The 27812-nt window shown below is 54.4% G+C and overlaps 2 protein-coding genes across 7 annotated transcripts; one reads left to right on the top strand and one right to left on the bottom strand.

Annotated features, from left to right (window-relative positions):
- The first annotated feature begins 69 nt into the window (after positions 1-69).
- Npas1 (neuronal PAS domain protein 1) lies at positions 70-22616 on the top strand. Of its 6 annotated transcripts, none has more exons than XM_052712270.1 (12): positions 70-222; positions 1194-1371; positions 2032-2324; positions 12120-12193; positions 12419-12508; positions 14031-14202; positions 16761-16873; positions 17157-17314; positions 17672-17778; positions 18158-18305; positions 20040-20134; positions 22052-22616. In XM_052712270.1, the coding sequence occupies exons 2-12, from the start codon at positions 1250-1252 to the stop codon at positions 22519-22521; spliced, it is 1842 nt and encodes a 613-aa protein (XP_052568230.1). In that variant the 5' UTR covers positions 70-222; positions 1194-1249; the 3' UTR covers positions 22522-22616. The 6 variants fall into 6 exon arrangements, with proteins under 6 accessions (XP_052568230.1, XP_052568227.1, XP_052568228.1 ...); XM_052712267.1 differs by having other exon boundaries at positions 16734-16873; XM_052712268.1 differs by having other exon boundaries at positions 1176-1371; positions 16734-16873.
- Positions 22617-22899: 283 nt separating this feature from the next.
- Tmem160 (transmembrane protein 160) lies at positions 22900-26578 on the bottom strand. The gene is made up of 3 exons (XM_052712273.1): positions 26356-26578; positions 25299-25391; positions 22900-23235 (listed from the first exon to the last, which is right to left on the bottom strand). Exons 1-3 carry the CDS (start codon positions 26561-26563, stop codon positions 22970-22972), a joined length of 567 nt encoding a protein of 188 aa, XP_052568233.1. The 5' UTR covers positions 26564-26578; the 3' UTR covers positions 22900-22969.
- Between the last annotated feature and the right edge of the window lie 1234 nt (positions 26579-27812).

Genomic DNA, 27812 nt, shown 5'->3' with positions numbered 1-27812 from the left:
GCAGGCAGAGGCGCGCGGGCCGGCGCTGGGCGGGGCCCCCGTGGGCGGGGCGAATACAAGCACCGCCCCTCGCCGCCGCTGTCCGTGGTCTCCAAGTCTGCGAGGCCGCCGTGGGCGCCGAGAGCCTGGAGCCCTAGCCCGCGCGCCCCAGGGTCTATGGAGCTGCCCCTCCACGCCACCCGGCCGGCCCCACGCCGCGCCCCGAGCCCACCCCGCGGCCAGGTAACCCGGTCCGGAGCCCTGTGGGTGCGCGACGCCTGAAGGCTTGGCGGGAGGGAATGGGGACCCCTGGGTCCTGCCGGAATGTGGGGCCCAGACTCTGGTCACCTGGAGGCCACGGCATCAGGACGTCTGTACCGGCGAGATCCAGAGAGTGGTGCGTGGTTGTTGGGGTCCTGGTCACACAGGTTCAGGGCACTAGACGTCAACGCGTTTGGGGGAGGCTTGGGGGCCACCTGGATGCTGGGAACATGAGCGGCCTGGACACCTAATCCTGAAGAGGAAAGAGCCAGTTGGACACGTCCCTGGTTCTTGGGGATCTGGATTCCAGAACACCTGGGTCCCGAGTGTCGCGTCCATCCTGGAATCACAGTGGCCAGCGGTGTCATGGGCCAGGGTCTCACGCCCTGGTCTTTAGGGAGGAAGTTGTGGGTTGGAAATATTTAGCAACCGGGTCAGGTGGCGCCACCCCAGGGGCTTGAATGCTTCCTGGGCAGGATTTGGGGTGGGGTCCCTCTGTCCTCCCGGCCTCCTTAGCCCAGGCTAGGAAATGGGTGCAGCTGCAGACCTGGGGAGTGGGACCCTGGGGGGTGGCTTTGGGGGACGGATCCCTGGGGTGTTGGGAAGCTTTGGGGGGAGGGATGGAGCCCGGAGCGTCGGGGCCCTGGCGAGGCTCCCGCCCCGAGCGCAGCTTGGGCATGCTTGGCACGCAGCGCGCGGGCCGGTCCGATCCGTATGCGCGCCGCGTGCGCCCATTGGTATGCGGGAGCCGGCCCGGCGCGGGCGTGAGGCGGGCGCGCTGGCGGGCCGCGCGGGGGAGGCGGCGGCGGGGCACGTCCTCACCCGGAGCGCCAGGGTGGGAACCGCCGCTTCCCGGCAAGGGGAAACTGAGGCACGCATCCAAGTCAGTTCCTGGCTGGACCCTCGGGGACCTGCACGCACCTCACTTTCCCTAGATATTCTTCCCCCTCCAGGGAACTGAGCCGCGCCTGCGACTCCTTCGCGCCTGAATTCTCGAGTCCCCGCCGAGATGGCGACCCCCTACCCCAGAAGCAGCGGCCGAGGTGAGGTCAAGTGCGGGGGAGGCCGTGGAGCCAGCGTCCCCTGGGATTTCCTGCCCGGGCTAATGGTCAAGGCCCCGCCAGGACCCTGGTGAGCAAATGTAATGCCCCTGCCCATGGCCTTGCCCCCCGAAGGCGTGCTGGGGGTCGGGGGGGACCTCACAGCCTTCCGGGTGAGAATTCATACTCAGGTCAGTGCCCTGACCCTGCGCCTAGACTTTGTCACCCTCGCCCACTCCGGAGTTCGGTTTTCTAGTCCCCCACGCTCCGAATTCACCCCCGACATTGTCAGGCGAGGGAGAAGGCTCTGTCCGCAGCCGAGCCCGGTGGCCTGACATCCCAACACTCGGAAACAGGAGCAGGAGGCTCGCCAGTTCAAGGCCAGCCTGGGCAAAATAGAGAGACGTCTCAAAAAAGCAAAAACAAGAGCCGGGCGTGGTTGCGCATGCCTTTAATCTCCGTGCTCCCGAGGCAGAGGCAAGCAAATCTCTATAAAATTCAAGGCCAGCCTGGTCTACCCAGTAAGACCCCAGTCTCAACAAGAAAATAAAAAAGAAAAAAATGCCGGAGGGATGTAGTTTAGTGATAAAGTGCTGGAGACCCTGGGTTCAATCCCTACTACCATAAATATAATAATGATAGTAGTAGTAGTAATAATAATTGTTGTTATTATTATTAAATAAATAAAGGCTCTGTCCCCAAGCCAGCAGGGGTGTAGAATTGACACTCAGGTCTGTCCCACCTCCTGAAGCGCGGGGACCGTGCGCCCAGGGCCCTCACTGACGCCTCCTCCACGCCGCCTGCCCAGCCTGCAGGCGCAGCGCAAAGAGAAGTCCCGCAACGCGGCGCGCTGGCGGCGCGGGAAGGAAAATCTAGAGTTCTTCGAACTGGCCAAGCTGCTCCCTCTGCCCGGTGCCATCTCCAGCCAGCTGGACAAGGCGTCCATCGTGCGCCTCAGTGTCACTTACCTCCGCTTGCGTCGCTTCGCCGCGCTGGGGGCGCCGCCCTGGGGGTTGCGGGCCGTCGGGCCTCCGGCCGGCCTCGGTGAGTGCGCATGCGCATGCTGCCACGCCCTCCCCTGCCACCCCACCCCCAGCCTTGGGGACAGGACTGAGAAAGCCAGGCCGCCCCGGGCCCAGTTCCTGGAGAGTCCACCAGACCCTTTGTGGGTTCCTAACTGGTGACTTAGGCTCTCTGGGGGACAAAAAAGTTGAGATTTTTATAAACTTTTGACCTAAGTCAGAACCTGGCAACAATCCAAATCACTAGGTTATTATTGTTGTTGTTGTCGTTTTTTTTACGAGACAGGGTCTCACTATGTAGCCCCGGCTAGCCTGGAACTCACTCTGTAGACCAGGCTGGCGTATAGAGATCCACCTGCTTCTGCCTGCTTCTGCTGGGATTAAAGGTGTGCACCATGACTCAGGCCTGAGTCTTTCAGACAATGCCTCCGGTAGGCTGGGCTGGCCTCAGATTTGATATGTAGTAGAGGCTAGCCCTGAATTTAGGATCCACCTGCCTCTATTTCCTCAATGCTGGGAACACAGGTGTCTGCCACCGTGCCCAGCAAAGGCTATTGATGTTATTAGGGGAGATGAACCATTATTGTCACAAAAGACGTCTCCAGCTGTAGAGCTTCCTGTGCCCAGGGCCTCCCTCCACTCAACCCGTAAGGAAGCTCTCCCGACCTGGGCCTGTGGAGCTCCAGGGCACACTGGAACTCTGGGGGCTGAATTCCCCATTTGGGGTGAGGAGGCAGCCATATGCGTAGGGAGGGTGAGAGAAGGTTCCCTTCGGTGGCATAGCTGTCCCTCTGCCCCTAGCTCTGCAGTCCTAGGTCGGCGGCACCCCCTTTCTGTGTTGCATTTTTTTTTTAAATGGGAGTGACCATCCGAATTGCCCCGTTCAGACTGACCAGAAACTAATGAGCATCTGCACGACCCCAGGAACTCCCGGCAAAGGGCAAAGCAGCCTTCGGAATGTGGCCTGTGTCACCTTGCTGCTTATCCAGTCAACCTCACGAGTGAGACCATTGCGAGTGCCCAGGACCCTGCCCTGGTGTGGTGTTGGTGGCTTGTTCTCTCTGTGCTCCTGAGGCTGAAGCAGGAGGGTCACCATGAGTATGAGGCCAGCCTAGGCTACAAACCAAAAAACAAACAAGGCATTTTTCATCCCCATACTCGGGAGGCAAAGGCGGGCAGATCTCTGTGGGTCTGGGTCCAGCCTGCTCTTCATAGTGAGTACTAAGGTCAACCTGGGCTACATGAGCTCCTGTCTCAGAAAAGATTGCTTGATGAATAGAAAAGGGGGGAAAATGATGTGGAAAGTCCCTGCCTTGGAGATGCAGATGTGACACCATAGGGGAAAAATTATAATCTATAATGTGTAGAAAGGTAGATTACGTAAGACATCAACATAGAGATGAAGATCTCGTTTTTCTTACTTCCCACCTCTGGCTACTGATACATAGAAGTATTAGATTTTCATCCTTCTATTTTATATGTCTGTCCTTGCTCAGTTGTTATGACAGGGCAGTGAAGGTGTTCTCTGGGGTCACAGGTGAAGAAGCCCCTCCACCTAAAGAATAGGTGTCCTTAGGGTGGGGTTGGAGAAGGCTCCTATCCCCTTCCTACCCTAGTGCCCAGGGAGGAGGTGGGGGGGAGAGAAAATAGCATTGATTAAGCCCCGCAATAAATCACCATTTAAATTTAAATAATCCGGCTTCCCAGGCGGTAATTAGGCGAATTGACTGGCGCTGAGAGAATGCGGCATTAGGGAGGCTGATTACTGTCATTACCCGCGAACAACATGTGCGCCGGCGGGGGGATAAACATCTTGTCTATTGTCCTGGAGCCCCAGGGAGGGAATGGGGGGGCTGAGAGAGCCCTGCCGGTGTCCAGCCCCCCCAGTACTTGGAGGGCCATTGGGAGGCTCCAAAGGAGAGGGCTCACTCTGGTCACAGCTCCCTGGCCGTTTCCTGGCTACTTGCACAATGCCCACCTGTCCAGGCAGCGTGCGTGGGTGGCTCCACATCCTAACTCGAGGCAACGAAATCCAAAACCATAGGCCTCTGCCATTCTGCACACGAATTAGCTCTCTGAAGACATCTTAGACGGGAAGCCCACTGTGACTCCATTGTATAGCCCTGGGAAACTGCGGCCCAGGGAGATATTTGCCCAAAGTCACACAGAGGGGACTTGGTGGCTACTTGGTTCATTTTCTATAAGAGTTTTTTGTTTGTTTGTTCTATTTTGTTTTTTGGATTTGGTTTCTGAGACTGGGATTTCTCTGTGTAGCCCTGACTGTCCTGGAACTCATTCTGTAGACCAGGCTGGCATTGAACTCAGAGATCTGCCTGCCTCTGCCCGGCCCGCCGCCGCACACACACACACACACACCCCCCCCCCAGTGCTGGGATTAAAGGTGTGCTCCACCACCGCCTGGTGCAAGTTTTTATCTTCCGTGTGTGGGTGTTTTTTGCCTATGTGCATCTCTGTACACCATCCCTACCAGGTGTCCCTGGAGGCCAGAAGGGGACACTAGATCCCCTGAGATTAGTGTTACACAGTTTCAAACGGCCATGCAGATGCGGGGAATTGAACCTGGGTCGTCTGCAAAAGCAGCCAGTGCTCTTAACCCCTAAGCCATCCCCTTTCCCTTTTCTTTCTCTTCCCAAGTCTCTGTTTAAATTTTCTGTTTATTTGATGCGCATGTATGTATGTAAGGGGTGCACATACCTCTGCACGTTTATGGAGGTCCCATGACAGCTTACGGATGTGAGTTCTCTCTTTCCGCCATGTGGGTCCCTGGGAACAGACTCAGGTTGTCAGGGTTAATGACAAATGCTTTTACCTGCTGAGCCAGCTCACCAGATGCTGTTGACAGGGTCTCACTGAGCAGCCCTGGCTGGCCTGGAACTCCATATATGAACCAGGTGGCCTTGAACTCAGAGATCTGCCTACCTCTCCCTACAGATTGCAGGGATTAAAGATAGGGGCTACCAGTCCTGGGCTTATTTTTACTGTTTTTTGTTTGTTGTTTTTGTTTTAGTTTTTTTATTTATTTATTTATTTATCATGTATACAGTGTTCTATCTGCACATATCCCTGCAGGCCAGAAGAGGGCACCAGATCTCATTCTAGAAGGTTGTGAGCCACCATGTGGTTGCTGGGAATTGAACTCAAGACCTTTGGAAGAGCAAGCAGTGCTCTTAACCTCTGAGCCATCTCTCCAGCCCTAGTTTTTGTTTTTTAATGTATGTGATGCCCAGGGTGGTGGCGCACGCCTTTAATCCCAGCACTCAGGAGGCAGAGGCAGGCGGATCTCTGTGAGTTTGAGGCCAGCCTGGTCTACAGAGCGAGCTCCAGGACAGCCAGGGCTGTTACACAGAGAGACCCTGTCTCAAAAAAACAAAACGAAACAGTGTATGTTTATGCCTACAAATGTTTATGTGCACTGTGTGTGTGAGTGCTGGAAGAGGCCAGAGGGTGTTGGATTCCCGCAGCTGAAGTGAGAGGTGACTGTGAGCCACCCAAGCTGGGTGCTGGGGACCAGACTTGAGTCCTTTGTAAGAGCAGTATGTGTTTTTTGGGGGTTTTGTTTGCTTGGTTTGGTTTTTGAGATGGAGTTTCTCTATGTATCCCTGGCTGTCCTGGAACTCTCACTATAGACCAGGTTGGCCTCGAACTCACAGACATCCTCCTGCCTCTGCCTCCCGACTGCTGGAATTAAAGGCGTGCACTACCTCTGCCCAGCTTTTATTTATTTATTTATTCGTTCATTCATTTATTTATTTTGGTTTTTGTGTTCTTAATTGCTGAGCCATCTCTCCAGTTTGTGTGTGTGTGTGTGTGTGTGTGTGTGTGTGTGTGTGTGTGTGTGTGTGTTACCCATATGGAGGTCAGAGGACAACCCCAGCCGTCAACCCTTGCCTCCCTCCCTTTCTGAGATAGGGTCTGCTGTTCAGTGCTGCGTAGGCCGGGCTAGCTGACCCAAGGGTTCCCAGGGAGTCTCCCTCTCTCATCCCCAAGTAGGAGTGCGGAACTGCAGGTGCTCACTACCATGTCCAGCTTCACGTGGGTTCTGGGGGTTCAAACTCAGGTCTCCACACTCCTGGAGCAAATGCTTTACCCACTGAACCATCTGCCCAGGCCTCTCCCCGCAGCATCGTTCACAAGCTAAAACAGTGGGGGCGGGGGGGCGCAGGACATGCTCAATACACAGTAGCTGAGTGCCGGGCGACGGACTGGTCCACAGGTAGGATGCTACTTCAGGAGGAAGCGACCACTAAGCTTGAAGGAATGAGGGAGCCGGCCTTGAGAAGGGCCAGGCAGAGAGCAGGGCTGGGGCGAAGGGCCTGAGGCAGGCAAGAACCCGAAGAAAGCAGTGAGGGGGTGGGGCGGACTGAGAAAGGAGGCGGGGAAAGCGTATGGTGACGGCAGGAGGCGGCGAGAAACTCCCAGGAGTGATCCAGACTGGCCCAGTACCCTGGCACACTTTACGGTGATGTATTAGTCACCCCCTGTATACCCGGCTGTGGCCCTGGAAACCTTTGGTGTACCGAACCCATTTCAACCTCTCTCTAGACCCATTTTGCAGGTAGAATCGATGGAGCTCTCAGAACTGCACACAGGGAGCTGGAGAGATGGCTCAGTGGTTAAGAGCACTGGCTGCTCTTCCAGAGGTCCTGAGTTCAATTCCCAGCAACCACATGGTGGCTCACAACCACTTATAATGAGATCTGGTGCCCTCTTCTGGCCTACAAGCATATATGTAGACAGAACACTGTACACATAATAAATAAATAAATCTTTAAAAAAGAAAGAAAGAAGGAAGGAAGGAAGGAAAGAAAGAAAGAACTGCACACAGAACTGCTCAGAGCATTTGCCTAGCATGTTGGAGGCTCTGGGTTCCAACCCAGAGTTGCACAAACCAGGCCCAATGCAGGCCTGTAATCCCAGTACCCAGGAAGTAGGGGCAGGAGGATCTGGAGTTCAAGGTCATCTTTGGATACATATTGAGCTCTAGGCTAGCCTGGGCTACATGACACAGAAAGAAAAGAGAGAGAGGAAGGGAAGGAAGGGAGGGAGGGAGGGAAGGAGGGAGGGAGGGAGGGAGGGAGGGAGGGAGAGCCGGTAGTATGTCACATGTTTAATCCCAGCACTTGGGAGGCAGAGGCAGGCAGATCTCTGGGAATTCGAGGCCAACCTGGTCTACAGAGAGAAACCTGTCTTGAGAAAGAGAGACAGACAGAGACAGACAGACAGAGAGACAGAGACAGAGAGAGGCAATTCCCAGAGCAAGTTGCGGTCTCCCTGGGAGTCAATGTAGCCCTATGAGGACAGACACTTGAAGGATGGGACGCCCCTTTCCCACTCCCCAGAGTCATGCAGACCTAGCCCTTCATCCCAGGACAGGAGACCCATAGAAGGGGAAAGGAGAGGACCCCCTGAAACTGGGTAGGGGTCTTAACTGTCCTCCCTTTCCCGAGCCTACCCTCTCTCTGCCCGTGGGTCTCCCCACTTCCTTTCTCCCCCCATCCATCTCAGTCTTCCACCGTCCCACCGGTGTTGACTGACAAATGTTTATTAAAAGACTTATTAAGTGAATGCGTGATTTCAGGGGATTTGGACTTCAGGAGGGGCAGGTGTGAAGGTGGGAGACACTTGTTGGATCGGGGGATGGACAGGGGGCTGTGGGCGGGAGGAGTGGAGAGCTGTCAGGTTTGGGGAGACAAAACTGGGGGTACTGAGGCATCAGTCGGCAATCCTAGGCACACCCTGGGGATCCTTGTGACAGGAGATGGGCCCTGTGCACAGAGTGGGGGGGACAACAAGTCCCCAAGCTCTCCCCCCTGCGCACCCCCATCCCAGCGTGCCCATTAATGTGGTTAATTGCAGCAGCTCGGTCTGACCCGGGCTGATCCTCGGAGAGGGAAAATGAAGGAATTAGCAAAAATGACAGGGGAAAATTGCCACAATTAGCAAGCAGCATTGTTCCCGCCTGTCACGGGGCTGCCTGGAGCTTGGGTCTCAGGGGAGGGGTCCCCGTCACCCCCTACACTTATTGTTCCTAGAGGTTCAGATGAGGAGGAAGCAGGAGGAAGAGCGGTCAGATTTTGGGGGGCCCCTGGACCAGGGAGGCCTGGGGTAGACTCTGACTGACTTGGGGGAGTCCTGAGGAGCAGGGGTGACATGATAATCCCACCTTTCTTTACTCTGTTTCTCCGTCACGCTGGCTGGGTGCTTGGCAGCCTCGGAGTTCAGATCCCTGCAGCAAACCCACTGAGAGAGGAAACTGAGGCACAGAGAGGCGGTAACTCCAGGTCCTCCGCCCAACAGAGGGAAGGTCCCTGACAGTGACCCCAGAGTGCTCGGATCCACCTTGAGTGGGGTGGGAGTATCTTCCGCAGCAATACAGTCATTTGGGTGGCGTCCAGGACTGCTGTGTCTCTGCCAACCACCAACACGAGGTCTGGGACCCCAGTTCTCCTGACTAAGGGGAAGGGCCTGCCTGGGTCATCCAGCCTATGTCTTAGCGTCCATCTGTTTTGGAATTTATGTCTCCTTGAAATTCTAAGTTTCTACTTCTCTTTGTATACATCTTTATCTCAACATATCTCCAAAAGTTACCCTCTTTTATGCCATAGTCTACTATATAAAAATATCAGTGCCGGGCGGTGGTGGCGCACGCCTTTAATCCCAGCACTCGGGAGGCAGAGCCAGGCAGATCTTTGTGAGTTCGAGGCCAGCCTGGACTACCAAGTGAGTTCCAGGAAAGGCGCAAAGCTACACAGAGAAACCCTGTCTCGAAAAACCAAAAAAAAAAAAAAATATATATATATATATATATATCAGTAGGAGATGTAACTCAGCAGCAGCACCCATGCCTAAAATTCCCCAGTGAGGGGCTGGAGGTGTAGCTCAATGGTTGAGCCCCTGCCTAGAATCCCCCCAGTGAGGGGCTGGGGTGTGGCTCAGTGGTAGAGCCCCTGCCTAGAATCCCCCAGTGAGGGGCTGGGGTGTGGCTCAGTGGTAGAGCCCCTGCCTAGAATCCCCCAGTGAGGGGCTGGGGGTGTGGCTCAGTGGTAGAGCCCCTGCCTAGAATCCCCCAGTGAGGGGCTGGGGTATGGCTCAGTGGTAGAGCCCCTGCGTAGAATCCCCCAGTGAGGGGCTGGGGTGTGGCTCAGTGGTAGAGCCCCTGCCTAGAATCCCCCAGTGAGGGGCTAGGGTGTGGCTCAGTGGTAGAGCCCCTGCCTAGAATCCCCCAGTGAGGGGCTGGGGTATGGCTCAGTGGTAGAGCCCCTGCGTAGAATCCCCCAGTGAGGGGCTGGGGTGTGGCTCAGTGGTAGAGCACCTGCCTAACATGTGCAAGGCTCTGGGTTCAGTCCACAGCACTGAAAAGAAGAAAGTAAGTAAAAACACTGTACTCCAGCCTGGAGGAGCATCCTTGTACATCAAGTTCTCAGGAAGCTATGGCAGGAGAATGGCAAATTTGAGTCAAACCTGGGCTGTTTATTGAGACTCTATCTCAAACAAACTAAAAACTGTTATTCGAAATTTATCCAGGGTAAAATTAGCTGTTTGTTGTTGTTGTTGTGTACTTAACATTGTTTATTTATATGTGCATATGTATGTGAGCAGGACACAGCACACACGTGGAGGTCAGAGGACAATTTGTGGGGGTCTGGTCTCATCCACTCACACAGGTCCTGGGGATCAAGTCAGATCGTCCAGCTTGATAGCCCATGCCTTCACCCACTAAACCATTGCAACAATCTTCAAAACTTTGCATTGATTTATTTATTTTTAAGGGTGTGGGTGTTTTAACCTGCATGCATGTCTGTGTACCACCTGTGTGCAATGCCCACAGAGGCCAGAAGAGGGCATCAGATCCCCTGGGACTGGAGTTGCAGAGGGTTGTGAGCCGCCACGGAATGGAACCTGGGTCCTCGACAAGAGTAGTTAGTGAGTGCTCTTAACCACTGAACCGTCTATACACACACACACACACACACACACACACACACACACACACACACACTCAGTTTGTTAGACCTGGTCTCACTCTGTGCTCTGGCTGGTCTGGAACTTGCTGTGTAGACACGGCTGTTTTAGAGTATCAAAATCAGCACCATTTACTGCAAGGGACAGTTGTAAGACCACCATCACCTATATCATGTCATTTCTTCACTCCCAGAGGATTCCCACAGCCACGGAGCAGTCACCTCCCCAGTGCTGCCAACCACAGACTTGCTTTTTATTGCCATGGGCTTGCCAGTTCTGGACATTTCACAGACATGGGATCAAACACACTGTGGCCTTTTGTGCCTGTTTGCTTTCAGACATAGTTTTGGGTTTCATAACGTTGCATCACATACCAAAGCTTCGTACCTTTTCATGGCTAGATAATATTCCTCTGAATGGATGTACCACATTCGTTTATCCATTCCGTGGAGGATGGACGTGTGGGGTGTTTTTGTTTTTGTTTTTTTGGCAGTGTGTAATGCTGCTCTCTCCATGTGCATACAGCACATCTCACAACACCTATTTTCAGTTCATTGGGCTGTGAAGGGATGGCCAGAGGATAACATAATAATTCTTTTTAGTTGTTGAAGAATCACCAAACTGTTTTCTTCAGTTGATTCCCTAGTTTACATTCCACCCTGCGGTGTAAGAGAATCCAGTTTCTCTACCCACACTTACTCTATCGCGATTGTCTTTTGTTGTTGCTTTTCAGTGCAGAGGATTGAACCCAGGGGCACGTGAATGCTAGACAAGCACTCTACCACTGAGCCACAGCCCAGCCCCTCACTGGGGGATTCTAGGCAGGGGCTCTACCACTGAGCCACACCCCAGCCCCTCACTGGGGGATTCTAGGCAGGGGCTCTACCACTGAGCCACACCCCAGCCCCTCACTGGGGATTCTAGGCAGGGACTCTACCACTGAGCCACACCCCAGCCCCTCACTGGGGATTCTAGGCAGGGACTCTACCACTGAGCCACACCCCAGCCCCTCACTGGGGATTCTAGGCAGGGACTCTACCACTGAGCCACACCCCAGCCCCTCACTGGGGATTCTAGGCAGGGACTCTACCACTGAGCCACACCCCAGCCCCTCACTGGAGGATTCTAGGCAGGGGCTCTACCACTGAACCACACCTCCAGTCCCTCACTGGGGATTCTAGGCAGATGCCCTATCACTAAGCGATGCTGCTTGACCTCTTTTTAGTATTTGAGATGGTATCTTATTATGTATCCCAGGCAGGCCTTGAGTTCTTGATTCTCCTGCCTCAGACTGCCCAGGTAGTTAGAATTACAGGCCTTCACCACCAGGCCAGTCGGCCTTGGCTTGAGTCTTCACTGGACCTGGCTTCGGGGCCCAGTGAGAATTGGCTGCGGTTTTCACTGCGGCTGCGGTGACACTCCTGTGTCACCAGCACTGCCTGTACAGTAGAGGGACTGGGAAGAGCAGTACCCAAGGACCTTTTTGGTGTGCAAAAGAATGAGGGGGTGAAGCCGGTGGCGGTGGGGCGCGCCTTTAATCCCAGCACTCAGGAGGCAGAGGCAGGGGGATCTCTGTGAGTAAGAGGCCAGCCTGGTCTACAGAGCGAGTTGCAGGACAGCCAGGGCTGCACAGAGAAACTCTTTGTCTTGTAAGAAGAAGAAGAAGAAGAAAAAAGAGTGAGCAAATCCCTCTTTTTGCTTTCTGTCACTCATCTTGATCTCTCTGTCCCATCCACCTCTGTCCTGTAAGGAACAGCCATCTGAACTCGTTCTCCATAGTGGCTGGGGGTTAAGACCGACCGGGCCCTGACTTTCCTCTCCCCTCTGTCCCCAGCCCCAGGCCGCCGAGGCCCCGTCGCTCTGGTCTCTGAAGTGTTCGAGCAACACCTGGGCGGACACATCCTCCAGGTGAGGTCCCTTCCCAGCCCGCTGCTCCGTGCTGCCACCTGGTGGTCACATCTGGGGATAGCACCCATCTTCCCGCGTCTGTCCCCCGGGGAGCGTTGGGACTACGGTCCCTTGTTTCTGTGAACCCTTCCCGGGGACCGGGGAAGTCCCCCATCTCCAGACGGAGACTCAGATTTCAGGAGCCTCGGGCCCTTCTTACACCCGCTGCGTTTCTCTCAACTCTAGTCCCTGGATGGCTTCGTGTTCGCCTTGAACCAGGAAGGAAAATTTCTCTACATCTCAGAGACAGTGTCCATCTACCTGGGTCTCTCACAGGTAAGAACCCCCGCAGTGGGCCGCCATCTCCACTGCCTGGCCTGTGCATGCCCTGGCTCTCTGCTGGTGTCACTAACCCCAACATGAAAAATAGACAGCCTTCCTGGAAACCCCACAAAGCACCCCGAGCGAGACATGCTGGAGAGGCTCAAGGCGGGACCACAAATTCAAAGCCAGCCAGGGCAACTTCATAAGACCTTGCACCAAAATTAAAAATTGGTCTGTAGTTCTGTGGTGGAATTCTTGCCTAGAATCCCCCAGTGAGGGGCTGAGCTCGGTGCCGTTGTGGCTCAAAGGTATATCGCTAGTGTAGCATTCTGGAGGTTCTGGGATCCAAACCACTGTAGCTGGGGCAGGATTGTAGCCTGGTTGATAGAATGCTTGCCTGGCATTCACAAAGCCCTGGGTCACACTCTTTACATGGAATAAACTGGGCGCGGTGGTGAGGCATAAACCTATGCACTAAATTCCGGCATCCAGGAGGTGGAGCAGGAGGATTAGAAATTCCAGGCCAGTTCAGGCTACATAAGACGCCGGCAAAAATAAATAAATAAATAGATAAAGTAACACTCCCAGCTGGCTGTGGTGGCGCACGCCTTTAGTCTCAGCACTTGAGAGATAGAGGCAGGCAGATCTTTATGAGTTTGAGGCCAACCTGGTCTATAGAGTGAGTTCCAGGACAGCCAGGGCTACACAGAGAAACCCTGTCTTGAAAAATAAAAATAAATAAATAAATAAATAACACTCCCCCAAAGGAGGGGACTTTGGACAAGGGTGCGTGTGTGAAAAAAAAAATAGAAGGGATAAGGTGGGGTGTGAGGGGAGGGGTACAGATACATGAAGGCTAGAGGGGGCTAGGTCACTCAGCCCAAGCAGAGGGACTGTGGGAGTCATGGAGGGCTTCTGAATAAGAACGGTCATGCTCAGTTGTGCAGTTTTCAGAGGAGTTTCAAATGGGGCTTGAAGGTCAGAAGACCAGTGTGGAGTCAGTGGGGGAAAGCCAGAGGCTGCGCTGAGGAAAGCGGGGGAGCATGGGACACCTATGAGAGGTGGTCCATCTCAAAGGTTCAAACTCATTGAAGTGTTGAAAACTGCCGGGCTTGATGGCATGAATTTGTAATTTCCAGAGCTCAGGAGACTGAGGCAGGAGGGTCGCTACAAGTCTGAGGCCAGCCTGGGTCACCTAGCAAATATCTGTCTAAAAAAAAAAAACAAAACAAAACAAAAAGGGCCAGGTATAGCAGAACAAGCCTTTAATCCCAGAACTCCAGAGGTAGAGGCAGGCGGATCTCTAAATTTGAGGCCAACCCGGTCTGCATAATGAATTCCAGGACGGCCAGAGCTACAAAGTGAGACCCTGTCTCAAAACAAACAAACAAATAAAACCTCTCCCTTCCCTCCCTAATTTAAAAAGGCGGGAAACGTCTAAAGAAAAGCACAAGGCTGGTGTGAAGTGCCCAGGCTAACCCCAGCCGCTGCTCGTGCGCTCACGCACTCCTGCATTCCCCTCCATCACCGGCAGGTGGAGCTGACGGGCAGCAGTGTCTTCGACTACATCCATCCCGGGGACCACTCGGAGGTGCTGGAGCAACTGGGGCTCCGGTCCGCGACCCACGGACCCCCCACGCCGCCCTCCGTGTCCTCCTCGTCCTCCTCCTCGTCCTCCTCCTCGCTGGTGGACACTCCCGAGATTGGTAATTTCTAGGAACCCCCTTCTTGCCAACGAATGAAGCCAGAGGGTAGATCCTGGTGTTTGTGCTTAGCATACCAGAAAGCAAGATTTTGTAAAACGGATTAAGCCCATTTAAGGCTGTGACAATGGGCTGTCTAAACTTGCCTGGTTCCCCCAAATGTCCAAGGTACACGAAGATTTGAGCTTGCTGGATGGAGGTGGGAATAAGGCCGAGAGACTTGTATTTTTTTAGACCGTGTCTTTAAAAATTGCATTGGGGCCGGGCGGTGGTGGCGCAGTCTTTAATCCCAACACTCGGGAGGCAGTCTTTAATCCAAGCACTCGGGAGGCAGAGGCAGGCGGATCTCTGTGAGTTCGAGGCCAGCCTGGTCTACAAAGCGAGATCCATGACAGGCACCAAAACTACACAGAGAAACGCTGTCTCAAAAAGCAAACAAACAAAAAATTGCATTGGATCCTAACCCCATCTCCACAAGCCAGGAGGGATAGCCTCCAAAACCCTGGCACAGCACAGAGAGGTCAAATTAATTGCCCCAAGTCACACAGCTATTCCAGCCTAGGATCTTGCTCCTGAGTCCTTTGCTTTTTAGTTCTGTGTGTGTGTGTGTGTGTGTGTGTGTGTGTGTGTGTGTGTGTGTATTCTTTCCCTCCCACTATGTGGGTCCCAGATATCACACATTTACCCACTGAGCCATCTTGCCAGTGAAGCCCCTAATTTCTTCCTTGGGTGGGAATTTCCACTCTCATGGCAGACTGAAAGTTGAGTGGACATCGCCCACAAGCTCTCTTTAGCATGGAAATGTTGGGGACCTGTGAGAATTACTGAACTGGGTTTGGTTAACACCCTAAATGAGCCATCCACAGATCCACAGTGTGAGGAGCTTAGAGAGACATCTGTTATATGCTGGGGACTAAGAGAGGTTACTGACCAATTTGGGAGAGACTGGAAGATATGATCATTCTTCCTGATGTGATCTTAACATTGGCCAAATATGGGGGGGGGTGAGGATGATTATAGCTTGAGTTTTCCTGCCTGGCCCACAGTCAGGACAAATCTCTCTCACCTGCCAGTCCCACAGCCGCTCAGACCCGACCAAGTAAACACAGAGACTTATATTGCTTACAAACTGTATGGCTGTGACAGGCTTCTTGCTAACTGTTCTTACAGCTTAAATTAATCCATTTCCATTAATCTATACCTTGCCACATGGCTCGTGGCTTACGGGCATCTTCACATGCTGTTTGTCATCATGGCGGCTGGCAGTGTCTCTCTGACTCAGCCTTCCACTTCCCAGCTTTATTCTCCTCCTTGTCCCGCCTACACTAGCCAATGGCCAATCAGTGATTTATTTATTGACTAATCAGCAACACATTTGCCATACAGAACATCCCACAGTAGATGATGACTCTGAAGTCAACTCAGGACGAGGTAGGAGAACAAAGCTGTACTTTTGAAGTTTCTTCAGGGCAGAAGAGATCACACACTACAAGGAAGCAGGCTTAGTTAATACATGACCGAGGTAAAGAGAGTGCAATACTGAAGCCGAGCGGTGGTGGCACACGCCTTTAATCCCAGCACTTGGGAGGCAGAGCCAGGCAGATCTCTGTGAGTTTGAGGCCAGCCTGGGCTACCAAGTGAGTTCCAGGAAAGGCGCAAAGCTACACAGAGAAACCCTGTCTCAAAAAACAAAAAAACAAAAGAGAGAGTGCAATACTGGACTCAGGCTATGTGACTGGGGTCACTCACACTCTAGGTGGGGCTTGGCTCTCATGTGGCCTGGAAGGAGTGACTCCTGTTAGGCTGTCTGGACCCTTGGGCGTCAGGGGGGCTAGATATGTTCATGCCTTGCTCAGGACCCTCTGCATGGGCCAGCAGTTTTCAACCTGTGGGTCACAATCCCTTTGCAGGGGGCGTTGAATGACCCTTTCACGGGGGTTTCATGGAGAAACACAGATATTTGCAATTCATAACAGTAGCAAAATTATGGTTATGGCGTAGCAATGGAAATAATTTTATGGTTGGGGGTCACCACAACATGAGGAACTGTATTAAAGGGTCACAGTGTTAGAAAGGTTGAGAACCACTGGTCTAGGGCCTGATTAGCTAGAGGACCGGGCAGATACTCTTAACATGTGAGTATGTGCCTGAGTTTGAGGAAAAGGATCATGTGGATGTGAGCAATTTTGTAATCCCACCCTCCTTAGGTGCCCAGTGCAGTGTGGGAGGGACACTAACCTGTCCCAACTGGCCAGACAGAGCCCAGAGCAGGTGGCTGCTCCAGCCCGGGGTCAGACCTGACACCTGGGGCATGGACCTGAGAGATGGCTCTCTTCTCAAGGCTCTAGTGAACTGTGGTGGGTTCTGAGCAGGAAAGAGGGTCTCATCTTAGACCTGGCTGCCCCATGGAGGGGAGATCATTTTATCAGTGTGCCTGTGCAACCATTACATGTGTCTGAGTGTCTGGGGTGGCCACTGTGCCAGCACACTGTGGGGCTGGTTCTGAGGTGACAGGAGCCTTCGAAACTCTGCAGTGGAACCCTCCTGCTCTGCCCTAGAAGCCAGCCCCACCGAGGCATCCCCTGCCTTCCGGGTCCAGGAGCGTTCTTTCTTCGTCCGCATGAAGTCCACCCTCACCAAGCGGGGCCTAAATGTCAAAGCCTCAGGTTACAAGGTGGGTGGAAGCTGTCTTTCTCCCTCCTGTCTGCCAGCTATGTCCCGGGTTACAGGGCAGCGAAGACAGAACCGGGCAAACACTCACGGCCTCCCCACTGGGCCAAGGGACCTGTGGTTATCAGGTGGAACTGGGCAGCGCCTTGGCTTGGCTGTGGTCCTCCTGCCTCAGCAGTCCCCCCTGGCACTTCCCCAGTCACCCCCCATCCCTGCTGATTCTGCCTGGCCATCTCCAGCTAAGCCCAGCTCGATCCCTGATCTCCAACGACCACCGCCTTCCCCAGGTCATTCACGTGACAGGGCGCCTGCGCTCCCGAGCCCTGGGTCTCGTGGCGCTTGGACACACGCTGCCCCCGGCCCCGCTGGCTGAGCTTCCTCTGCACGGACACATGATCGTCTTCCGCCTCAGCCTGGGCCTCACCATCCTAGCTTGTGAGAGCAGGTACCGGGGTAGGGGTGGGAGGGGAGGGTGGGTCCACTGGAAAGATGGGGATATGTGGGATTCGGGCTGGGGCAGTGGGGAATCATGGGAGGAGGAGGATGAGCAAGCGAGGCACAGGGGTGCCTGGGAGAAGGGAGGGTGGGCCTGGCTCCACTGCTGTCCCATCACTTGCCCTTTCCTTCACCTCTATTAGTACTATGCCCATTTGACAGAGGGAAACTGAGAGGCGGAGGACTGTATTGCCAGGGCGTAGACCCTGGCGGACGCTGAAGCCAGCGCTGCCGTCCCCCACACCACCCAGTGTCTCCAACTCCTTCCCCCCCCCCCCCCCCGCTTTCTCTTTTCTGTCTCACCCAGAGTTAGCGACCACATGGACATGGGACCCTCGGAGCTGGTGGGACGCAGCTGCTACCAGTTTGTCCACGGACAGGATGCAACCAGGATCCGTCAAAGCCATCTGGACCGTGAGACACACTTCTGTACCCTCTCCCCGCCCACCTCCCACCACAAAGACCCGAATGCCCCTGCTGCTCTGTTCCCTGGAAGTCCTTCTTCAGGGCTAACCACAGTCTCTGCTTGTACTGCAGCTCCTGGGGCTCTGTTTGGAATAGAAAAGCATCAAAGAGCTTGAGCAATGGCTTATGGGAGGGGCAGTAAGTGGGGTATGAGGGGGTCTCTGACCGATGCTGGGGTACCACCGGGTCTCTGACTTGCTCTGTACCTTTCTCTGTCTCTCTCGATTCTCCCCACTCTTGCTGCCTCCGTCTATCCCCTGCCCACCTGTCTTGGCCCACCCACCCTCCCCACCCCTCTGGGCTCTCTGCTCCCTTGGGATGGACCCAGTGCTGGACAAAGGGCAGGTGGTGACTGGTTACTACCGTTGGCTGCAGCGCGCGGGGGGCTTCGTGTGGCTGCAGTCTGTGGCCACTGTGGCCGGGAACGGGAAGAGTGCCGGGGAGCATCACGTGCTGTGGGTCAGTCACGTGCTCAGGTGAGAGGTGGCCCTTAGCGGCAGCCGCTCCCCATCCCAGCCGGGGCCCCTCAAGGGAGGGCTCTGTAGGCCTGAAGGGGAAAGAACCCGAGAGGAAAAGCCCAGGCATGGAATGGCCTCACTCGGAAGGCAGAGAGGAGTCACTGTTGGGAGGAGACATACCTGTGATGCAGGCAGGGTCTCAGAGAAGGCTCACGAAGGTCTACCTCAGGCTGAAGGTGTGAGTTTGACTCGAGGGCACTGGGGAGTGACTGCAGACTCTATGCAGAGAGAACCAGAGCGGTGCAATACACACATGCATTTCCAGCAGAGGGCCCAAAGCAGATGAAGCCTCAGGTCTACAGCCCTGCCTGCCCAGGGGAGGAAAGAGAGGGTCTGGGGCTGGAGCAGGGTCAGGAGAAAAAAGGTTGTAAACAACAGCAGGGCATTTTGTCTTGGGGGCATTGGGGAGGTTTTGTGTCTGCAGGGGGAAATCACAGGCAAATCTGCACTTTTGGAAGAGCTGACTGGGGAAAAATAGGAACTGGAGAACAAGAGAAGAGGAGGCTGGGGTATGGTTTAAGAAGTGCCAGGAAGTTGGGGTGGGGGGTGGGGGGTAGGGGGTGGCGGTGCACGACTTTAATCCCAGCACTTGGGAGCAGAGGCAGTTGGATCTGAGTTCAAGGCCAGCCTGGATTCCAGAGTGAGTTCCAGGACAGCCAGAGCTACACAGAGAAACCTTGTGTGGAAAAACAAAACAAAACAAAAAGCCAGGAGAGGAGGGAGTGCCATCTGCCCCTCTGGATCCTAGAAGGGAACAGGAGATTTAGAAGGAAGAGACTAAGATGACCATGACATGCTTAAAGGACCCCCAGGTAATATCAGGGGGCAGACAGTGACACAGTTTTGCCCATAGGAAGGAGAGCACAGCTGAGTTAGAATGTATTTTGGAGCTGGGCCTGATCCTCTGATCCCAGCCAGTGGAAAGACTGACATAGGAAACTGAAAGTTCAAGGCCAGCTTGGGAAATTTGAGGAGATCCTGTCTCAATAAGTAGAATGCTCAACAGTACAGCCCCTGAGTAGAATCCCCCAGTGAGGGGCTGGGGTGTGGCTCAGTGGTAGAGCCCCTGCCTAGAATCCCCTGTGAGGGGCTGGGGATGTGGCTCAGTGGTGGAGCCCCTGCCTAGAATCCCCCAGTGAGGGGCTGGGGATGTGACTCAGTGGTAGAGCCCCTGCCTAGAATCCCCCAGTGAGGGGCTGGGGGTGTGGCTCAGTGGTAGAACCCCTACCTAGAACCCTCCAGTGAGGGGCTGGGATGTGGCTCAGTGGTAGAGTCCCTGCCTAGAATCCCCCAGTGAGAGACTGGGGGTATGGCTCAGTGGTAGGGCCCCTGCCTAGAATCCCCCAGTGAGGGGCTGGGATGTGGCTCAGTGGTAGGGCCCCTGCCTAGAATCCCCCAGTGAGGGGCTGGGGTGTGGCTCAGTGGTAAAGCCCCTGCCTAGAATCCCCCAGTAAGCTCAACAGTAGAGTCCCTGCTTAGCACACTGGAGACTTTGGTTTTAACTCTGTGTGTGTGTGTGTGTGTGTGTGTGTGTGTGTGTGTGTGTGTGTGTGTATAACTAACATGGAGTTAATAGGTCTGATAGAAAATTTTAGGTGCTCAGGGTAGTATCAGCAAACTCCATGCCGGGAATGTTGATACTCACTGCTGTCCCAAGACTTCCGGTTTTCAGTCCCACCGTCTTGTCCCCAGCCATGCTGAAGAGGGTCAAACACCCCTGGATGCCTTCCAGCTTCCAGCCATTGTGTCTCATGAGGATCCATCCAGCCCAGGGCCAGAGCCCACAGGTAAATTTACCCCTCCCCACCTCTGCACCCAGGAAAGACTAAGAGACCCATTGTGGAAGGCACTCAACATATATGGCTATTTACGTTAACACTGGAGTTAAATGTCCTTGGGGCTGGGGACAGATGCAATAGATAAAGTGCTTGCTGGAAAGCTTAATGGTATGAGTTCAGTTCCTCATAAAGAAGAGCCAGAGCTGGGCGGTAGTGGCGCATGCCTTTAATCCCAGCACTCGGGAGGCAGAGCCAGGCAGATCTCAGTGAGTTCGAGGCCAGCCTGGGCTACCAAGTGAGTTCCAGGAAAGGCGCAAAACTACACAGAGAAACCCGGTCTCGAAAAACCAAAAAAAAAAAAAAAAAAAAGAAGAGCCAGGTGCAGAGACACTTCTGCAATCCCATTGCTGGGCAAGTGAAGCACTCGAGGGGCAGAGGCAGGCAGATCTCTGTGAGTTCGAGGCCAGCCTGGTCTACAGAGCGAGATCCAGGACAGGCACCAAAACTACACAGAGAAACCCTGTCTTGAAAAACAAACAAACAACAACAAAAACACAACCAAGCAGGGCATGATGGCGCACGCTTTTAATCCCAGCATTCAGGAGGCAGAAGCAGGCAGATCTCTGAGTTCAAGGCCACCCTGGTCTACATACAGCCAGGGCTACACAGAGAAACCCTGTCTTGAAAAAAAACAACCCCTCATCCCACCTCAAAATTAAATGTCTTCATCCTCAAATTTACCCATCGTATTTCAAATAGTCAGTAGCAACATGTGGCCACTGGCCGTCTCTCAGGACAATACAGATGAAACATGTCTGATACTATTTAAAATTCTATGGCTGTGGGGAAGGGGTTCTGGAGAGTTCTATCATCTGCAGAGGTCTATCTGGGACTTCTCAGTCCAGTCTTTATTGGCATGTCAGGGATAGACGGGTCTTAGCTATGCTGTAGAAGGTGTCTGGGGTTCCTCCCTTCACTTATGATAAACATATCTCTTGATCCAGCTGTTTGCCTGAGGGGGGCGGGAACCACTGGGGATGTGAACTGCAGCCCCGCCACACTGTGCCCCACACCGCAAGATCAAGGGCTGGGGACACGCATTCCTTCAGAAGCCTCCTCCAAGGTTGGAGTGATGGAGTGAAGGACTACAATGCCAGCTACTGGGGAGGCTGAGGCAGGGAGATGCCAAGTTCAAGGTTAGCCCGGACAACTTAGCAAGACAATGTCTGAAAGAGTAAAAAGGCCTGAGGGTACACTGATTGCTGTGTACGCATGAAGACGTGAGCATAAAGACGTGAGCTAGGACCAGGCGGTGGTGGCACACACATTTAATCTCAGCTCTCGGGAGGCAGAGGCAGGGGGATCTCTGTGAGTTCCAGGCCAGCCTGGGCTACAGAGAGAAACCAAAAAGAAAAAGAGAAAAGAAAACCAACTCTGCAAAGCTGTTCTCTGACCTGGACAGCACCCGCATGATGGCATGTATGCCACCCCATCATGCACACACGCATAATAATAGTGACACAGGAAGACCACCAATGTTGACATCTCACTTCCATACCCTCACCCATCCCCGAAAAAAGAAGGCTTAGAATCTGCTTCAACAGTAGAAGGCCGGTGGACAATCCATCACTGAGGGGCTGGGGGTGTGGCTCCGTGGTAGAGCCCCTGCCTAGAATCCCCCAGTGAGGGGCTGGGGTGTGGCTCCGTGGTAGAGCCCCTGCCTAGAATCCCCCAGTGAGGGGCTGGGGGTGTGGCTCAGTGGTAGAGCCCCTGCCTAGAATCCCCCAGTGAGGGGCTGGGGGTGTGGCTCAGTGGTAGAGCCCCTGCCTAGACACCCCACCTCGCATGCATGGGTACAGTGAGGGGCTGTGGGTGTGGCTCAGCAGTAGAGCTCTGCACAGCATAAAAATAAAGTATCTTCTCCAGAGGAGGAGCCTCCAGTTGACCCGAAGCAGGCTGCCCCTGTGGACCAGGACCAGGACAAGGACCCTCAGGCCGGAGGCAAAGGCATCAAAGTGGAGCCCGGCCGGAAGGAAGCGAGAGGCTCCGAGGACAGCGGAGAAGAGGAGCTCTCAGATCCGCCGGCCGCACCTCGGCCAGAATTCACTTCTGTCATCCGCGCGGGGGCCCTGAAGCATGATCCAGTACTGCCGTGGGGCCTGACCCCTCCTGGGGACCCCTCACCTGCTCTCCTTCATGCAGGCTTCCTGCCACCGGTGGTGCGGGGCCTGTGTACGCCGGGCACCATCCGCTACGGCCCCGCAGAGCTGAGCCTGATGTACCCACATCTGCACAGGCTGGGCCCAGGTCCCACGCTCCCAGAGGCCTTTTACCCTACGCTGGGCCTGCCCTATCCAGGGCCCACAGGTACTAGGGTTCAGCGGAAGGGAGACTGAGGAGAAGCCGAACCTGGGGCATAAATCAAGGCCTGGAGTTCTCCTTGAGAATTAAACACCGCTCCCTGAGAGGTTCCATCCCCAGGGACCCTGCATGACTGCTTCTTCTTGTCCCTTTAAATTATTTATGTTTGTTTGTTTGTTTGGGTGGGGGCGGGGGGAGTGCGTGTGTGGTACCACGTGGGAATTAGCTCTCTCCTTCTGCCGTGTGGGTCCTGAGGATCAAACTCAGGACGTCGGGCTTGGGGGAAAATGCTCCTATGCAATGAATGAGCCATCTCGCCTCTTTCTTAGACACTTCCATCTGCCTCATCCCTATAGGATGCCTTCCTGTCCCCTCCGCGCCTCCCCAGATAACAGGAGCCATCACTCGGAGTCTTGAACTGCTGAAGGGTCAGGTTTAATGTCTCAGTCCTCGGGGCCCAGGCAGTCCCCACAGCCCTGCTGTTTACTCGGGTGGTGGCCGGCCTGCTTCATCTGGGCCTTCCGTAGAGGCAGCCCCATCATCATCCGGTACCAGTTCCACGTCCAGTTCCAACTGGCCCATGTAGAGGCCCACAGCACAAGCCCAGAGCAGACTGGCAGCCAACACTGCCCCCACACCAGCCGCAGCACCCGCAAGAGACAGTTGCATGGGTCCCCGCAGTGCGGCTAGGCCCACTGCATACGAGGCTCCGCCCCACACCACGCACAGGCCGCCCAGCAGGAAGAAGCCTGTGGAAGAAGGAGCGGCAATCAATAGCTGCAGGGTCCAGGGTATCCCAAGGGGCTGCCAGGATGATGGATGGATGGGGAGGCTGGGTCAGTATGAGCACAGGGCTGGGCAAGGCCTCTAATGCCAGGTAGGAAGAGGCTGGAAGAGCCAGCGGTGGTGGCGCACGCCTTTAATCCCAGCACTGGGGCGGCCGAGACAGGCGGATCTTCGAGTTCGAGGTCAGCCTGGACTACAGAGCAAGTCCCAGGACAGGCTCCAAAGCTACACAGAGAAACCCTGTCTTGAAAAAAAAAAAAAAAAAACATAAACAAAAAAAGAGGCTGGAGGAGCTCAAGCTAAAGGTTTACTGAGGCAACTTAAACTGTCACAAAGTAACAAGTTTAGAAAAAAAAATGTTGGACCAGGCAGTGGTGACGCACGTCTTTAATCCCAGCACTCTGGAGGCAGAGCCAGGCGAACCTCTTGTGAGTTTGAGGCCAGCCTGGTCTACAGAGCGAGTCCCAGGACAGACTCCAAAGCTACACAGAGAAACCCTGTCTCGGGAAAAAAAAAAAAAGAAAGAAAGAAATTATGGGGGTGGGGGCTGGAGAGATGGTTCTGAGTTTAAGAACACTTGCTGCTCTTGCAGACGACCTGGGTTCAGTTCCCAGCACCCACATGGTGGCTCAAACCATCTTTACCTCCAGCCCTAGGGTATCTGATGCTTTCTCTGGCTCCATTGGTACCAGGCATTCACATGGTCCCCATACACACTTACAAACATAAAGTAAAAACAATTAATCTTGCAGGGCAATGGTGGTACACACTTTTTTTTTTTTTGGTTTTTTGAGACAGGGTTTCTCTGTGTAGTTTTGCGCCTTTCCTGGAACTCGCTTTGTAGACCAGGCTGGCCTTGAACTCACAGAGATCCGCCTGGCTCTGCCTCCCGAGTGCTGGGATTAAAGGCGTGCGCCACCACCACCCGGCCGGTGGTACACACTTTTAATCCCAGCACTTGGGAGGCAGAGGCAGGTGGAGCTCAGTGAGTTCCAGGTCAGCCTGGGCTACAGAGTGAGTTCCAGGATTGCCAGGGTTATACACAGGGAAACTGTGTCTCAAAAAGTAACAACCACAACAACAAAAAAAAAGATGGCTATGTCGTTCAGTGTTCGGTGCTAGAGTAACTGCTGAGAATCCCCCAGTGAGTAGCTGGGGGCGTGGCTCGGTGGTAGAGCCCCTGCCTAGAATCCCCCAGTGAGGGGCTGGGAGTGTGGCTCAGTGGTAGAGCCTCTGCCTAGAGTCCCCCAGTGAGGGGCTGGGGGCGTGGCTCGGTGGTAGAGCCCCTGCCTAGAATCCCCCAGTGAGGGGCTGGGGGTGTGGCTCAGTGGTAGAATCCCTGCCTAGAGTCCCCCAGTGAGGGGCTGGGGGTGTGGCTCAGTGGTAGAGCCCCTGCCTAGAATACCCCAGTGAGGGGCTGGGGGTGTGGCTCAGTGGTAGAGCCCCTGCCTAGAATACCCCAGTGAGGGGCTGGGGCTGTGGTTCAGTGATAAGAGCACATGGCTAGAAAATCCACCAGTGACGGGCTGGGGGCGCGTGGCTTAGTGATATTAGCACTTAACTAGCATGCTGGATTTCTTCCCAGTATAATAATAAATAACTAAATCAACAGATAAATAAGAGCAGGAGGTGGCAGCCAAGGGCTCAAGCAGTATGAGCCAAGTCCATGAAACTGCACACAGAAGTATCTGGGACTCGGGGGTCGAGCCCAAGATCCAAATGAGGGGGCTGGTCTAGGGGTATAGACAAAGGTGTACACACAAGTCAAGGCCCCCTTGGAAACTCTCCAAGGACTCTGTTTTGAGAAATCGATTAGAGGCAGAACACCCAGCAGTTTAGCAGAACAGCTAAAGTCGTGCTTTAGATCTTACACTCAGGTGGGGACAGTGTTGATGGAGGTGTATGGAGTGGTGGGGGAGGGGCGCACACCAGCGGGGCGTTAGAAGAGGGAGTGTGCTCCCTTTACAGTTGTTAGGTGGGGTAAGAGGACTTGGCAACGGAGGGAAAGGGGAGGGTCTGCACTCACCGTAGGCAGCTTCCCGGCCCATGTCACTCTGCATGAAGGAGATGACCCCAATCCCTGATGCCAGAAGTCCATTTCTGAACCAGGAGAGGAAAGCTGTTGGGGGTGAGGGGGGTGGAGCTCTGTATCAGCCAAGCCCTGCCTCCTTGATCCCCTCTCATTCAGACCATCAAGCCAATCCCCACCCTATGCAGCCACAAGACAAAAATATTCCACATGCCCATTCCTTCTGGGAAGCCCCCTGCAAGCCCCATTCCCCTACCCCGTCTCCCCCGGACATTCTAAGCCCCTTTTGACCAGTGATTGAAGATGGTCTCTGTCTAACCCAGAGGAAAATCTAAAGCAAGAATTGAAGACAGTCTGCGGATGGAAAGTCTTTCCAAGGATACTTGTGCATCCTGTGGCCCTCTCTCTCTTCCTCAGACAAACTTCTCCACCCGGGGCCTGCCTACATTTCTGCACATCTCCCTGCCACTCAACTCCCTGAGTGCTGCCGAAAGGCTGTTTCCACTACCAGCCCCATCCAAAGTCCGAATGGCTCCAATCTGTCAACCCACTGCCCTATTTGAGGTCCCTCCCCCTGCATCCTAGATCACCTCTCCCTCCAATCAGCAGACATCTTCTCTACCATTGGTTACGCGCTGGCCCAATCCGGAACTTCCCCATCTTCTGCGGGTAGCCACACTCTTGTTTTATTCCGAGTGCTCCCCTCTGCAGTCCGAACCGACCCCCCCTGTTGCAGGCATATCGCTTCTTCCTCGCAGGTGCCTCTGGAACGGTCTCTCATCCATGCAGGTGTAGTGCCATGGGGCTAACCTCTCCTAGCCGAAATCCAACCCCCAATAATCTGTGCTGCACCCCATTAGCCAGGACCCGCAAGCTGGTGCCCTATGTGGCCAGGCTGCAAAATCTCCCACCCTGCGTCTCTCTGCGATCACAGGAAGAACCTGCCCCCGCTGAGCCGGGGCCCTGTTCCCAGCAGATGCATGCCGCACCCTCGCCGCCCACTCCCACGTGCGCACCCCTCCTGTACAGCGGCCGACCCCGGTCCCTGCCAGACCTGTCTCGTGTGCCTTGCGGAGGAGCCAAGCGTCCGCGCGATCGAGCTCAGACACCGGGGGCGGCGAGGCCCCCGCGCGTGGGCCGTGGCCCGGGGCGAAGGACCCGCGCGCGCCCCCGCTGCGGGGCCGCTGAGGTGGCAGCAGCGACCCCCGGAAGCGCAGGCGGGCCAGGCGCGCGACCCGAGCCCACCACCAGCCGCCTCCCATGGCTAGCAATGGGGTCGGGACTCACGCTCCGCCCCACGGGCCGTTTGTAGGCTGCATGCCAGGTCACTCACGAGGAGCGGCTCGCCGATTGGTGAGCTGCCCGCCACTCCATCCCAGTACGCAGTGTCTATTGGTCGACCCGGCGGTGTCTCCACCTAGGTCTTCTGTGCCGGTAGTGTGTGGCCCACCTTATTTTATAGTTAAGACTACAAATCCCAGAGATCAATGCGCTCCGAGCAGGTCAACCTGCAGAAGGCTGTGGGGCGATGTCTGCTGGGACTTGTAGTTTAAAAAAAATAACTGCGCTCAACAGCCAGGAAACAAAACTTGTACTAGAAGCTTAACATAGAAACTTTGCAAGACTCGGTCGAAACCAGGGAGTAAAACTAACCAGTAACCTCACTGATGAGGACACACAACTATTTTGTTGTATCCCTCTTCAGTTCTTCTATGCAGCTGTTAATAAAGTAAGATGCCATCACATACATCCCTGCTTGACACTGTTTTCAAAACTCTTTATCCTCCACCTAACCTCGGTACTGGGAGTCAAACTGGGCGTGCTATTCCATGACACTTTCTTTTTTTCCCCTGTTCTCACTTTTTTATGCTGCCTAAACTCAATTTACAATCCTCCTGCCTCAGCCTTCTGTAATCCCAAGAACTGGGGTTACAGGTGTTGTAGGGAAAAGGGGCTGGCTAAAGAAACCCACCCTGACCCTAGAGCCCAGAATTAGGGAAGGATGGCTCAAATAAGGCCAGTAAGAGAAAACACAGTTTAGCTCAGATCAGAGCCATCTCTGCCCCTGTCCAATTGACTTGTGAAATCAACCAATCACAGAGCAGGACAGTAGAATCCTGGCCCTAGGGCCCAGGACCAGGGAAAGAAACACAGCCTGTGTTTGGGACCTGAGCCAGAGAAATGAACACTTTATCCTCAAACCCAGAACCCAGGAAATATGCCCTGCCTCTGAAACTAGTACCAAAATAACACTCTTGGCCCCTAGAATCAGAGTCAGTAAAAGAAATGTGCCCTGCCATTAGAGGTAGTGTCAAAAATCCAATAAGGCCAGTGAAAGCAATACAGTTTGGCCCTGAAATCAGGGCCATCTCTGCCCCTTGCCCACAAAACTGGCCAATCCCTGGGCAGAAAAAAAATCACAGTTGACTCTGCCCCCTAGACATCCTATATAAACCGGCCTGCCTGGTCAGTTGGGAGCTGTTCTCTCCACCCTGGTAGAGGCAGCTACTC

This window comes from Peromyscus californicus, unplaced genomic scaffold (assembly GCF_007827085.1).
Source record: "Peromyscus californicus insignis strain IS unplaced genomic scaffold, ASM782708v3 Scaffold_4__1_contigs__length_199733344, whole genome shotgun sequence".
NCBI classification, from domain to species: Eukaryota; Metazoa; Chordata; class Mammalia; order Rodentia; family Cricetidae; genus Peromyscus; species Peromyscus californicus.
This window is presented reverse-complemented; position numbering and strand designations above follow the sequence as displayed.

Bases quoted from the DNA above. Each gene is read 5' to 3' on its own strand.
- Npas1 (XM_052712267.1), top strand. From the start codon at position 1,250: ATGGCGACCCCCTACCCCAGAAGCAGCGGCCGAGGTGAGGTCAAGTGC. The intron at 2,325-12,119 runs GTGAGTGCGCAT...CTCTGTCCCCAG, and splicing joins CGGGCCTCCGGCCGGCCTCG to CCCCAGGCCGCCGAGGCCCC. The intron at 16,874-17,156 runs GTGGGTGGAAGC...CGCCTTCCCCAG, and splicing joins TCAAAGCCTCAGGTTACAAG to GTCATTCACGTGACAGGGCG.
- Tmem160 (XM_052712273.1), bottom strand. From the start codon at position 26,563: ATGGGAGGCGGCTGGTGGTGGGCTCGGGTCGCGCGCCTGGCCCGCCTG. The intron at 25,392-26,355 runs GTCTGGCAGGGA...CACCCCCAACAG, and splicing joins CCGCAAGGCACACGAGACAG to CTTTCCTCTCCTGGTTCAGA. The intron at 23,236-25,298 runs GTGAGTGCAGAC...CTTCTTCCACAG, and splicing joins GGGCCGGGAAGCTGCCTACG to GCTTCTTCCTGCTGGGCGGC.